This window comes from Dermochelys coriacea, chromosome 1 (genome assembly GCF_009764565.3).
Source record: "Dermochelys coriacea isolate rDerCor1 chromosome 1, rDerCor1.pri.v4, whole genome shotgun sequence".
Lineage (NCBI taxonomy): Eukaryota > Metazoa > Chordata > Testudines > Dermochelyidae > Dermochelys > Dermochelys coriacea.
In genome coordinates this window covers 169,205,580-169,220,339 of record NC_050068.2, presented here as the reverse complement: position 1 = coordinate 169,220,339, position 14,760 = coordinate 169,205,580, and the positions used below count along the sequence as shown (strand labels likewise).

General features: G+C 38.7%; 1 protein-coding gene across 5 annotated transcripts in view; it reads right to left on the bottom strand.

The window, feature by feature from the left end:
* The window catches only part of LOC119850223 (amyloid beta precursor protein), a 296,641-nt gene that overhangs the window by 28,367 nt on the left and 253,514 nt on the right, over window positions 1–14,760 (bottom strand). For all 5 annotated transcript variants that reach the window (XM_038388150.2, XM_038388151.2, XM_038388153.2 and 2 more), the window contains one exon: window positions 1,743–1,964. In XM_038388150.2, coding sequence (XP_038244078.1) covers window positions 1,743–1,964 — 222 coding nt within the window. The remainder of the gene's footprint in view (window positions 1–1,742; window positions 1,965–14,760) is intronic.

Below are 14,760 nucleotides of genomic sequence, written 5' to 3'. Positions count from 1 at the left end.
TCTTACCATCACTCAACTTCATGAATTCCTTTTTCAATGATTAAAAACATCTCATGCAGCTGTGACAACGTTGAGAAAAACACGATGTAACAGTTCATTTAGAATCAGTCTGCCACATAAATACATATTTAATTTACCTGACAGATATCAGTGTCTGTTCAAAAAATTTGTATTCTGATGTGCACGTTAAATCTAAACTGGTTTACCCAACACATTGTAAGGGCTGCTTTGGATAATAGTGAAGTATGTTGTCTATCAATGCCACAAAGGAATAGCATTGCATTTGTGTTAATGTTTGCATTTAGGGAGTTAACGCTCCCAGGCCAAATGACTAACACGCAGAATTTCTGATCACCAGAATTTCAAAAATTAGATTTACTTCCAGCTAAAACAAAGCAGTATTAGCATCTGTAGACTGGCTAGTCATTAAACAATGATCAAATTACCAAAACACCCAAGTTAAAATTGTTAGATAAGCCATGTGCCACATTATCCAGAGACCGAGAATCTCCTCTAAGGGTCATTCCTGGGTGGGCTCAGCATCTCGCATCTAACGGCTACTCCTATTATATCAACTATTCATTATAGTGTATCTTAAATCTCTCTACGGGGGTATATTTAATCCCACATGTACTATGATTAATTATTTGTGAAGCAACAACAACAATACGAATATTCTTGTCTATAAAGACCCTTCAATACTCCTTGAATGGCTATAAAAGATTTACAAAGTAAACACTGAAAGTGCCACAACAGATGAATGTAGCACGTATTAAAATGCCCAATAATCCAAAATTAAACAGTATTAGTCAAAGCAGAGTTGTTTGTGCATCTTTATTAGGAACTTATTAAAAGAAATAAGAACCACACATCTAGATGCAATTTATCTGCCCAGGGAAGCAACAGTGTCATCTTAAAGTAGAATCTACTGTTCTTTCATAAATGCTCATTTTTCTGTTTCAATTAACCTTGACTGAGTTTCTCTCACTAAATTGGTGGAGTTTGTTTCCCTTTGTTAATTCATCTCAACACTTACATAAGAAGAAACTTAAGGGAAGTGAACAAGTAAGAGTTTTCTAGATTTCTGATTAATGTGGTTCAGGCACCTCGACACAACTTGGCCTTTCTACGGCCCTGGCAGTAAAATGCCCAATTATTTTTAAATTTAATAATTAGATAGAAATTATTTAAAATTAAAAACATGAAAAGCATAGGATTGTCTCAACTGCTTATTCCATGAGCTACACAAAGTACTCCTTTGGAAGCTTTCACTGTTCAGTTACAAAATGCTGAGCGCATGCAGAATGCACTGGCAATAAATACTGGAAAATATTCTCATCCGTAAAATCACTTGTATACTTATACCACAACGTTTTATTTTTAGTATGACTCTAGGGTTGTGTGCTTATTCATTTTGATGCTAGATATTAAAAGCTGCTGTTTAAGTGATTTTAAAATGCACATACTTCTAATACATTAATGTACAGAATATCACTTAAATGTTGCTTTTTTATAATAAGGGGAGTAGATGAAATTCAACATTGAGATTTATGATGTAGTCAGGATTCTCTGTCCCATTAAGGAAGCCAGGCAGGTGTGGCAGACCATTTCCCACAATCAAAATGTATAATTTCCTAATTAAGTGAGAAAGGCCCAGATTTTTAGGGCATGAATCAATCATCACACACCAACTCACTTCAAAACACTCTGGGTGGGGCCTTCTCTCAGTGATTCTACATTACCTTCATTTTCAGTGTTGGCTGGGACAGAATCAACACCAAAAGGATGCCATGGCTGAAGGTCATCTAGGCTGAATTCTCCATCAACTGGAAGAAGTTCAACCGTGGTTTTAGTTTCAGTCAATGAAGGCATGAGGGCATCATTTCCATAGCTGATCCTGGGCTCGCTGATCATATTGGCCAAGACATCATCGGAGTAGTTTTGCTCTTTCTGAAGCAGTTCATCTGAAAACAAACAAACAAAAAATATGTTGTCAATATATGAGGACTCTATTTCAATTTTCCTCCGATAGGCATTTATAATAGCAGCTTTTATTTTTTGTAAGAAGTTTTAAGAAAGAAAAATAAAAGTAAAAGTTTGGCATGGTTAACATTTTTCATGCTGCTCGGTGAAACGTTTTCCAAATGTCTACAAGAAACATTTGATACCCAGTTTCCCTACCCAGAGCATCAAAGCATGGGTCAATATCCCTTCATTCTGGGGCATCTCATTCCTTTTGATGAACTTAATTGTTTTGTCCACATTTGGGAAAATTTAATTCATGTCAGTTGTCATGTGTTCAGGTGGGTGGAAACTATGAAGGAATAGCTTTGTTCTTTCCTCTCCCAGTCGCAGCACATCGTTATCTCTGCAATGCTCTTGATCTCTCTCTGCCCACTAATCTACAGCCCCAATATCACTTATTGAATAACCCTGGATCTACTGGGACACTAAACCAACTTAAGGAAATAGCTATTTCTTTAATACAATGTGGATACTTTATCCAAACTACTGCAATATAATTATAATCTCAACAATCTCAAAGTAGTAGATACCTACATCATCATCCTATAGTGTGAACCTATAGAAGGTTCTATAAAACATATTGAATATAAACTTATGGCCAAAAATGAAGAAAATATATGAATAATACAGTACACTCAATCCTCTGCAGAGATATCATCATCATTAATTAGCCAGATACATATTTGTAAATAGTACCTATTGTTTTTGGATTTGAAAAAATTAGGAAAAGAGAGGAACAAAGCACTTCATAGTCCCATATTTTAGAGCCATATTTTAGCTGTTTTGCTTCCCAAGATGCTAAAAATTAGCTGGATAACAACACATGACCTTTCATGTCTCATCACAATAATTCCTTGTAAACACTGTTGTGTCCCGTTGCCTCAGGGTGAGCAGATGCGCCCTGCCTCACTTTACAAGATGTGGAGGAGGACGGTGGCCCATGCCATAAACTCAGCATATAGCCTTCCAATAGTTAAATAACAACTAACTCAGACTCTGGCTCTCTGTGCTTTAAACAAACAAACATATCCACATACACAAAAGACAGGTGCTTGGTTGCAGCACTTTAAGCCAAGGGATTTACCTGGCCTTGGCGTTCTGGGTTAACATCAAAGCACTCCTCTTCTGTCCCAGTCTCACCCAGCTCTACGCTCAGCAGGAGCAGCAAGTCTTCTTAACTGTCCTATCATCTCCCTGTTGGCCCGTATACCTTCTCGCCTTTCTGCGCCTCTGGAGGACTATATCTCGCTGGCCAAAATAAATTTTTCTTAAGCAGGAAGTGTCAGGACACCAATGCCTCCAGTAAGAGGCTGAGATGGCCTGAATGACTCTGTCACACTCCCATTCTCTCATCTCCCATTCCACTGACTGTTTAGGATTCATTCTCTTGCATCATGCATCAAATCTGATTGCAAAGTCTTTGGGTATGGCCCATGTGAAATGTACCTGCATTTTGAGGAGCCTGGCATACTTTTGGGCATTTTAACAAACAGCTGCCAAGAAGGAAACTTGTTAAGAATTGCCAATAAAGTGGCAGCTAATTAATAGCGTTGTTTTGAAAACACATACTTTTTTCAGACACAAGTGACTGTAAAGGTTACGCTCAGAGAAAAAAGACAACTGGTGATACAATAACTCTCATTAAGGATGGTCTCTTCATTCCCTTGTCAATACAAGCTACTTAATTTTTGTAGCTATACACTTACATTTGAATTTTGTGAAGTTACAGAAAGTCAGAAATCTCTGCTATGCTGCCAGCCCCTTTAAGTCACTCCGAGGGTGCCAAAGGGGCTCAAGTCTGTCCATAATTCACCAGGGGAGAATTCACCCTGTGGAAGGGAACTACCTGCCAGTGTAAATATGGAACAGTTGGCTCCTGATCCATCCAACCTCCTGCTTTGGTAATGGACATTAGGGAAGAGTGCTTCATTATGCCAATCTTCCACTGGCATAAGGGATTCTACGCTAGTGCAGAGATGCCAACCTTGCTCTGAGACTTTTAGGGATTTTTATGAAAAAAAATGAGAGAGAAATTAGGGAGTTTGCTTGGAACATTCTCTCCACACCTCTGCCCTGAGGAACCAAGACCTCTCCCCTTTCTCTTCCCCTCCCTGTTTATGGCCAGGGAGGAGGGGTGTCTGCGTGTTCCCTTTAGACCCTGGCAGCCAGACCCAAATATGGAGAAAGGGAAGAGCTGCCCTTCTATGACACCTAGGGCTCTTAATTACCTTGGCGGGACCTCTTTCCTAGGAAGATTGTGCTGGCCTGCTCTAGGTTCCAAGGATGAGTTAACGTAATTCAGCAGGGTCCACACAGGACTGTTACAGCCTGTGGGTTGGGCAATGAACCCAGCAGAGCCCCAAGAGAGCAATGAGACATCTATGGTGATGGTTCTTCTTTTTGTGTTGCAGTGGGTGGCATGTGAATGGGGTCCTCACATAGGCCTTCCACCAATTTAGGGAGTCGAGAACATTCTGTGGAATAGATACCCTCTTGCTCAAGCTGTGTAGGTGGTCCTGAGCCAGGCCTGGAGATAACTCGAATGCAGTCTGGCATGGGGTGTAATGAACATGCAGGCTGCCACGTGGCCTAGCATATGCAGGAAGGCCCGTGTTGTGGTTTGAGAGCTCCTCTTTGCCAGTTTAATTGTGTGTACACTGGGGATTTTGCTGGCATAGCTATGTTGTTAAAACAAAACAATACACCGCTATGCTAGCAAATTTTTTCAGTGTAGACTTGGCCTTTAATAGAAATCTGTTTGTCTTAATTTCAAACTGCTCAGTAAACAAAAGTGTATCACATTAACAAATGCGATGCACATGCCCAGATGCATTTCACACTTACATTATATGCACCTTATAATGTTTCTCAGTAGAATTTACTTGAGATATAAATAGACACTTGAGTACAGACTTCCAAATTATGAACTGTAGAATTTTATCAGTACGGAGAAAAATTTGAAATTAGGAGGACTTAGGTTTTTGGACCAAAATGTGCTCTGCATATCTGATGACAGAAGCCTAAATAGTAAAGTTGCAGTTAGACGTGTTTTATTTGAGATTGAGCATTTTCTCTATTGTTAATAGCTCCTGAACTGTCTCCATTTCATTTCATATTGAACTCGGTCTGTTTCCTAGTACATATCCAGGCAGGTGAAACCAGGCAAAACCCCATCTACCCGAGGTCTGGCATGATTCATCCAACTTTTCCAAGGCCCAGTTAAATAAATCAACTCAACCTCTGATTTCGTATCTAATGTCTTTCATATAGTGAATAACCACACTGTGCTAAGTAAAAATGGTTACATCAGTAACACAAAAACTATACCAGAGATTTGTAACAAACTCTGCATTCTGAACCCAGTTCAGCAAAAAAAACCTTAAGCAAGTGCTTAACTTTACCCATGTGTTGAAGTCCATCCTTATTCTGAAAGCACTTAAGCACAATCTTAATTTCAACCACATACATGAGTTGCATTGAAATCAAAGTTAAATATGCACTTGTATTTGCTTAATTGGGTTCTTTAAGATTCACTGTGCCCTTAATATTATATACTATTAAGTGTGATCATTACACCATTATGAAACACTACAAAAACCAGAGACTTAACTATGCTCTGTTCAGGGTTGAACTAATTCTGTTTTATAGTCAGAGTCAAGCTTTAACCTGCGCAAAGCTGACCAGAGCTTCATTACATGTGATCTGCCTACTGGAGGGAGCAAGAATGGCTGTTTTGCCCGAGTGCTTTGATGGTAACAGGTATTGAAATCCAGTACATGAGGAAGGAGAATAAGCACCAGGAAATAAAAGAGAAATGAAGATGACTATAAAGGTGTGATGTTTTGTGTAATGTTGGAAATGGGCCCAACTTGTAATGTTCAGATCCATTTAAAAACTTCTCAAAAATTCAGGGGTATTGGTCTCCTGAGTTTTGGCTCAGGTCCATTACCATATAAAACAGTGTTTTGTTTTGTTTTTAATCCTTTTCGGCTGGCAAAGAGTTATTTACATTGTCTTAAATGACTTCCTTCAGTAAACTCACTTGTTTTATTCTAGAAATCCTGAAAACAGAAGCTTTGCCACCTTATTAGAACAGAAGCTTGATGATTATAACAGAGAAATCTTCCAGAGGAGTCTGCAAAGCTACTGTGCTACTACTTATACTCTTATTTGCATCAGTGCCGATGTATAATCTTGAAAGAAGCCAAACTCAAGAGTTGTGAAAGACTATTTTCCACAGATCTTGGTTGCTTTTTAAGGGTCTCAGTTCCTCACTAAGAAGACTTGCATACTGCATCAGTAAAAGATTTCAAATGAGATGATCTGTTGGATAATTGCCAAAGCTAACTATATGAATAAGAAATCTTCTACTCTAATAAGGTAACAAAGCTTCTGTTTCAATATGCATCCAAATGCATCCGATGAAGTGAGCTGTAGCTCACGAAAGCTTATGCTCTAATAAATTTGTTAGTCTTTAAGGTGCCACAAGTACTGCTTTTCTTTTTGTTTCAATATGAACATTCTGAACATTGCAGGCTGGGCCCATTTCCAAGACTATACAGTAATTGTCCAAAACATCACACCTTTATCCTCACCAGCATCACCACTCATTTCCCGGGGCTTGTTATTCTTCTTTATGTACTGGATTCTGTTACCTCTTACCATCCAACTGCACAGACAAAAAGTCATTTTTGCTCCTTGCAAGAGGTGGGTCACATTTAATAAAATTCTGGTTGGCCATGCCCTGCAGATTAGAACTTGACTTATGCTATAAAAAGGACTATTTCAACCCCGAACAGAGGATAATTGTATATTTCTGTTTTTTGTAGTGTTTGATCAAGTTATAACGATCTCACTTAGTAGTATACAATATTAAGGGCACAATTAACAAAGCACAAGTGCATATTTAACTTTATGATTTCAATGCAACTTAAGTATGTGCTTGAAATTAAGCTTGTGCTTATGTCCCTTCTGAATAAAGACAGATTTCAACACATGGTTAAAGTTAAACACATGCTCAAGTTTTTTAAGTCTAAGGCAAAGATTTATCAGTTTCAGAGACACATTTTGTTATGAGAATACCAGAGTCATTTGTCTCCATTTTTTTCAGAGACTGCCACAAACTTCAGGTTTTGGACTCCTGTCTAATTCTAGAAGTCTTCTATATATTTATTACTCTTGCCTTAAATAAAGGAAAACTGCACTTATTAATTATTATCCCTTAGTGAGCAACCTATTAACTATTGTATCACGGTGTATGAATCTACATATACATATAGACCATCAAAATACATATACATAGATGTACGAATACAAGTATAGCATTTAGTTAATATTCAACTCTCTGGGGAAAAATTATTTACTGAGTTTTCCGTTAGTTAAGTCCAAGAGTATTGCAGTTGGCTTGTAGAATAAAAACAAGAATCTAAAACCTGAGGTTTGTGGCTGTGGATGGAAAAACTAAAATGAATGACTCTGCTCTGTCCTTAACATACTTCAAAGTTTGGCTCCAGAGCTCAATTTCGTGACTCAGGCCCCTTCATCAAGTTCCACTGTTTATTTATTTTATTAAATTTGGATAATTTAACAGTATATATATATATTTTTAAAAAACAGAACTTATCTTACACAGCTTCAAAAGCCCTTGATTTTACAGGCATTCAAACCCCAATAAAATCCCACTCTACAAATACATGAGACTATCTTCTAGATAGCAGATGATTAAAATAAAAATATTTAAGACATATTTTACTCATCTGTAATCAACTCTTCTTTGTAATCAGATATAATTTTCTGTCTTGTACATTACTACATTGCAGTTTCCTTCTGAAGCAGAAAATGTGCCATTATACCCATAAGTCAAGTATCTTAGAGCAGCTACTGTCACTTAAACCTAATGCATGCTGCTGTTAATCATCGCCTTCTTATAAATTCTGAATGGAAGGCAGTTTTTTATTTTCCAAGTCCAAATATTTCAATATGGCAATCCTAGAGTTCCAGCATCCTTAAAGAAATCTCCCTTATGCCTCCCTCAAAGTGTTAATAGTAAAAACCTAAAAAGAAGCAAACCACAACATGTAATTAAGAAAGATATAACCAGTGCAAAAGTATATAATTGGAGCTGAAAAAAAACCCAGACAGATAAGTCAGAGGTGCCACTACTGCCCACTTACAGCTGATGGGCATGGATCCCAGGTGCTTAACACTATAAACTCCACTTCTTGTTTCTCCTTAGCACACTGAAAATTGTGGAGACAGATATTAAAATAAATAGTATTTACATAATTTTAGAACAAATATTTTAAGATACCTTCATAAAGGGACACAGTCAACAATATTTAAGGAGTCAAAAGTACTCAAATTGATTTGATTAATATAAATACTAAATTCTGTTCTTTTCAGTTTCAGTCCTGTGGTTCAAACTCTTATCAATACCTGGGTCATCTTTCTCATTGACCACTGCAATCTCCTTTCCTTGCCTTTTTATCTCCAATGCATTCAGAAAACCTTTGTTATAACCATCTTCCCTATCTGCAACTTGAAGCATGTCACTCCCCTCCATGAAGCTCGTACTAACTTTCTCTGACCTTCTGTACTAAGTTCTAGTTTGCACATGATGTGGTATGGCTTTCAGGGAAGAACTACGTTTCAAAACATATCCAAAACATATCCAGCACCATTTGTCTCTTAGTGTAGAGATGGGGGCCTTAATGTTTTTCCTTGCATAACATACCTGTTATGCAAAGGAAAACCTATCTGTACCCCAAATACTCAAAAAACAAGGCTAGCAAAAGCCATGCCATCCACATTATTTATTAGGTTAACCTGAAAGATTACCAAAAAAATCCTTGTAATTTTTTCTGCTGAGATGCGTGGAATAAAGAAAGTCTCTTACCAGAGTGGACTCGGTCATTTTCTTTCTATTTATGATATAGAAAAAGACTCCAAAATGTAAAAAGAGTCTGGCTAATGCAATCCACAAATTAAGAGTATATTTTCTTCAATACAGTAAGATTCTCTTGGGACACTCCGGTGGTCAGCCTCTCAGCCCAATTAATCAAAGAGGCCATTAGAAAAGTTCTGAAAAAACCTAATTGAAATACAATACTAGGTTCAATAACATTCACTACATTTCAGTATATTAACTTTGACTTGGCACTATGCATGTTAAAATCCTGAAGTTTAAAATTCAACACTTAAACTCCTGGTTAAAACCATTTAATGTCTTGGAACTGGTTGAATACAGAACAAAGGCAGAACTTTTGCCAATTCTATAGTGATTAATCAGCAGTTGTTACTCTTCTCTATCACACTACTCTAAAGTGGTTATCTGGGAGCAATCTAAAAAAACTAGACATCCCAAATAAGTGAGTTATAATGTAAAGATGAGGAGTACCCGTGGCACCTTAGAGACTAACAAATTTATTAGAGCATAAGCTTTCGTGAGCTACAGCTCACTTGCAAAATGTAAAGATGATGTACAATTAAAATTATCCTATGAAAAAGCCTTTAAATAAAACATTTCTATAGAAAGTTATCAAATTTTCTGCATTGATATAAGCATCTGAAAATCCTCTAACTACACAGCAAAGTTCAAATAGAAAACAACTATTTCTATGTCATAGATCTGATCAGACTGCCACTGCCTGTGGCCCACGGGACTCCTGTGAGAGGAATCCAACCTATGGATCCCCAGGTACAGACTTTCAGAGCTTTGGAGGTCCCTAGGCACACAGAGTGCAGACCATCTGTCTAGCACCCCTCTTGAGAGCTGCATCCATGTGGCCTAGGTGCCTAGTCCCTGAAACCAGTGCTAACATCTAAGATTCCCCTTACAGGTTAAACAACAACCTCTTCCAGAATGCCACTCATAGGTGTGAGCCTTTTAGGTTACATTTAACTTTCCAAAGCCATGTAGTAGGTGCGTCATATAGCACATGCAGACATATAACATGTTATTGCTCTTTACTTGGTCACATGAGAAATACACAGATCCATACAAAATTAATAGACCCTACATACATTTCCCCTCACTCTAGCTCACCCCTCCTTGGGAGTCCTTGTGGGGCCCATTTCTGTTCAGGTAGGTAGGCAGACTTATTCCCAGCCACCAACTCATCTGGATCCTGCAGCAGCTTCTCTCATCTTAAGCTAGTGACAAATGGCCAGAGTGAGAGCAAATACAGGAAACTCTGTCCTTTATAATGCTCCACTCTCTTAGGTTATTCCCTGGTTTCCTGTTGAGGCTGACAGAGTCCTACAGTACTGGGGATTTTGCTGCTAGGTGACCTCTCCCCTGCTAAATCAGTTCCTCTGAGAAGCATCCAGCTTCTTGTCTAGAGCAACTACTTTCAACTGTCAATCACTTGAGTCAACAACCCTCTTTTGGTAGCCCCTTTGCCTTCTACCTTTGAAATTTCAGTTCAACAGAGAAGGCAAAAAGCTGCACCCTCAAAATGGAATCTGCAGCTTGGTAAAGATATAGAGAGAGTTCATAATATCATACAGAATTAATAAATTGTATGGACACATTCCCCAAATCCTCACAGCCTTTAATAGAAATAGAAATAGAAAGCCAGGCATCAGCTGGTCTATATAAGATGACAATACTTAAGGACCCAGTCCAAATCCCACAGAAATCATTGACTCCCATTGACTTCTCTGGCAGTGGGGCTCAAAGGAGGATTTACAGAAATTAAAGGTAGATATAAACGTTAACAGTTCAGAACTTTTAATTGATCACTCTGGGTTCCTCTGATTCTATGACCATAGCAAAGCAATCCTGTGAGATCTTGGTTTAAAAAGGAGCTCACTTCAGTTTGTGGTGCGCGTGTGAGGAGCTGGGAGCAAGAGGCACTAGGACCTGAGAGTAAGAACGTGGACTCTTAGAGGACTGAGGAATACAAGCATTATCAGACACCAGGAGGAAGGTCCTATGGTGAGGATAAAGAAGGTGTTGGGAGGAGGCCATGAGGAAGTAGCCCAGGGACTTGTAGCTGTCGCACAGCTGTTTCAGGAGGCACTCTAGACAGCTGCCTTCCACAGGACCCTGGGCTGGAACCCGGAGTAGAGAGTGGGCCTGTGTTGCTCCCAAACCTCCCAATTCCTGGTCAGACACAGGAGGAGTTGACCTGGACTGTGGGTTCATGAAAACGGCCAAACTGAGGGCTGCCGTGAAGCTCCAAGATGAGCAAATCCGCCAATAAGTGCAAGACCCACCAAGGTAGAGGAGGAACTTTGTCACACCTGATACACTCCATCTACTTAAAAGGCACCAATTTAAAACAAAGCGTCGGAATTCTACACATCTTAACCGGGCACCTTTAGTCTATTACCTTGTTACATAATGTCTTACATACTTATTCATAGTTCTGCATATACTGCGTTTATAAGCAAAATCTGGATACTCTCATATTCTTGAGATGAGTATCCTGGCCACATATACCAAAATACAGATAAATGCAGTATGTCTTATTTCAGTAGTTTTTACAATACATTTTACAATACAATATAGCTGGTTCTCTAGCAGAGACCAGGATAATGACAAGAAACCACAGCTGTACACTGGAGACCTACCCAGAAGATGTCATTCTGGGAAATTAAATTGGGCATTTGAGAGTCCCTTGTTGGTAGATACTATCTTGCTGAAAAATGACTCCATTTCCAATCCCTTTAAGGTCTGTAAAATCTTGACTCGTTTGTTTAAAACAAATAAAAGGAAGTACTTCTTAACACAATGCACAATCAACCTATGGAACTCCTTGCCAGGGGATGTTGTGAAGGCCAAAACTATAACAGGATTCAAAAAAGAACTGTGTAGGTTCCTGGAAGATAGGTCCATCAATGGCTATTAGCTGGGATGGGCAAGGATGCAACACCATGCTCTGAGTGTCCCTACCCTCTCTTTGCCAGATGCTGAGAGTGAACAACAGGGCACTCAATGACTGCCTGTTCTGTTCATTCCCTCTCAAGCACCTGGCATTGGCTACTGTCAGAAGACAGGATACTGGGCTAGATGTACCATTGGTCTGACTCAGTAGGGCCTTTGTTACGTTCTTGTGTTCTAATGTTCTAGTTGCATGGGAGCCCACTATTAGGAGAATACTGCAACATTCAATACATTCAATACAATCTTCAGTACATCTATTGTGTAACATTAAATGGCTTCCATCATCCTTTTTCTATTTCTTTTTAAGTAAGATCACGTTTAGCTAGAATCATCCTGTTCAACTACTCATGAACACAATGTATATCTGTGCTTTCCACTGAGCACATTTGAACAGAGAATTATGTCAGAGAAAAACCTAACTTTGTATGTCATTAGTTAGAGTGGCATATGCTATCCTAACCAGGATACTTTTATACTGGATATGCATGACAGGCCGCAGTGTTAAAAATCCTTAGATAAGAATTCTAGACACTCACTGTCTGCAACAGTGATTGGAATATTAGCAGCATAAATAGAGTATTGTAGTAGATGTAGATAACTGTTGTGGACAGTTATCTCAAATGCTCTGTAAATAGTAACTATTTGCTATTGAAGGAAAATTTATCCAGAACCTCTGGAGGTGATTCATTCATTCATCTTAGAGATTGAGGTGGCACATTAAACAATAACCTAGGGCTGACTTATGCAGAATGATGCAAATGTTTTCTTTTTCAGGAAGCAATTAGATGTCATGCAGTAGCAGGTGTGAACTAGAAGCATCAGTTACAGAGCCCATGCTCTGGCAGGTCTGTGGTGCTCTGCTGGCACAAAGTGGCTCTAAACCTGGACCACTGAGGATCTCAGGTGGCACAGAGCTGCCTTAGTTGTCTACTACTCGTGGATGCTGGCATAAAGAGGCTTGGCTGGGGGAAAAATGAAGTGTGTGGCTTGGATGTGTCAGTCTACCTCAGCTATCAGTGATACCTGGCGCAAGTGGGAAGAGGTGATCACAGAGCACAAATACTCCTTTGGCGCAGCAGGGGATCCTCCATATTGACTCCACAAATGGACACCGTTTCAAATGTATCTTAAGCATGTTTAATACAGCTGTGGTTTTTTAAACACATTCTATGCATATATTCAGTACAAATATTTTTCTATAATAAGGAGCAATGCCATTTCTATAAGAGAGACCATGCTTCACTGAACCAGTGCCACTTTTTGATTGAAAGCCATATATTTGCAAAGTCTGTCTCATCACAGTTAAAATTTCTAAACTGATATGTGCAATCTAGACAGCTTCAAGATTCAATTTCATACTTTTGTTCTCCAGTAAAAGAACGACATTTTAAGTTCAGTGCAAGATGTATTACCTGCTCAATTCCCTTAAGTAAACTGGCAGAAGCAATTTTTAAGAAGAGGTGTGAAACGGAAAGAGGACAAAAGCCACCTTTCTTAGTAGAACAATAAATTCACATCTAAAGATAGCACCAATGTAATGTTCTGTAAGGGAAGGACTAATATCCTGTATTATTATTGTATCCTAATAACCAACAAGTATTGTATCTCTTCAGTTCTCATCTTTGCTTACCATTACTTATATGCCCAGAATGTCGTAGAGCAAAAAAATTCAAAACTACATTCTTGTACAAATCTATGACTTTAACCGGCACGAAGGATGGTCTAGTTGATAGTGCATAGCACTGGGATGGCTATGGACACAGGTTCAAGTCCTGACTCAGCCACAGACTTCCTGTGTGACCATGACCAGCTCACTTAAATCTTCCCTGTGCCTCAGTTCTCCATCTGTAAAATGGGAATAATACTTCCTTACTTTACAGGAGTGTTGTGAGGATAAAGTCTATTAATGACTTTTGGTCATTCAGAAACTACAATGGTGAAGTCCATATAAGCAGTGAGATAGACAGAAGTATTTAGGTGGGAGAGCTTCACATTGGAATATATGTTTAGTTTAGAAAACAGACCTTTACTTAGCAAGGTCAAAAACTCTAACTGGAAGCCTGGTTAACCCCCGTCCCGAAAGCTCTGGATTCTGATCTTAACCTTTTGAGATCACCCTGTCCACAAACTAATCGTAACTTCAATAAGCCTCCATTTAGTGCTTGATCATGCGAAGGCTGAGCACTCTAGTTCCAAATAGCAAAGCCCTTCAGCCTGTCCTCAGCTTTCAGCATGTGATCAGTCTGATGCTTAAATGCTTTCCTAGATAAGGCAGGATCAAACCCTTAATTTCCTTTCTCAACAAGTCCATTGTACTGTCTGTTAACAATCTGCTTATCTCTGACAATATTCCACCAGGGGCTAGAGTATGCTTGATTTTAAAAGACTCTGATGGACTATGGCTATTGAAATCTCAAACACAATCTCTCTCTCCTTCTCTCTCAGCGTTTGATACAGCTGTCCATCACCATAGTATTTGAGTGCCTTCCATGTTAAGTCAATAGGAATAGCAAAGTCCCTAACGACATTAATGGAGTCTCTAGCACATCTTCCTTTTTGAGGTAAAACTCTGCTTGGGTATGGTTTTTTATTTTATTTTTTTATATTAATTGATTTTTTTGGGGATAGAATGGGATGTCAACATTGTGAGTGTCAAATTTTTCATTGAAAGACCTTCACCAGATTAGAAGCTTCTAAGCATATCCTGAAGCAGCTCTGAAATTCAGGTGGTTTAAGAAGACAACTGGCAAAGTGGAAATTTCAAAGATAGAATGGCTTTTGGGATGAAGGATATGGTATTCACACAAAAAAGGCTACATTTTCAAATTTAAGTGTGTGCATATTTG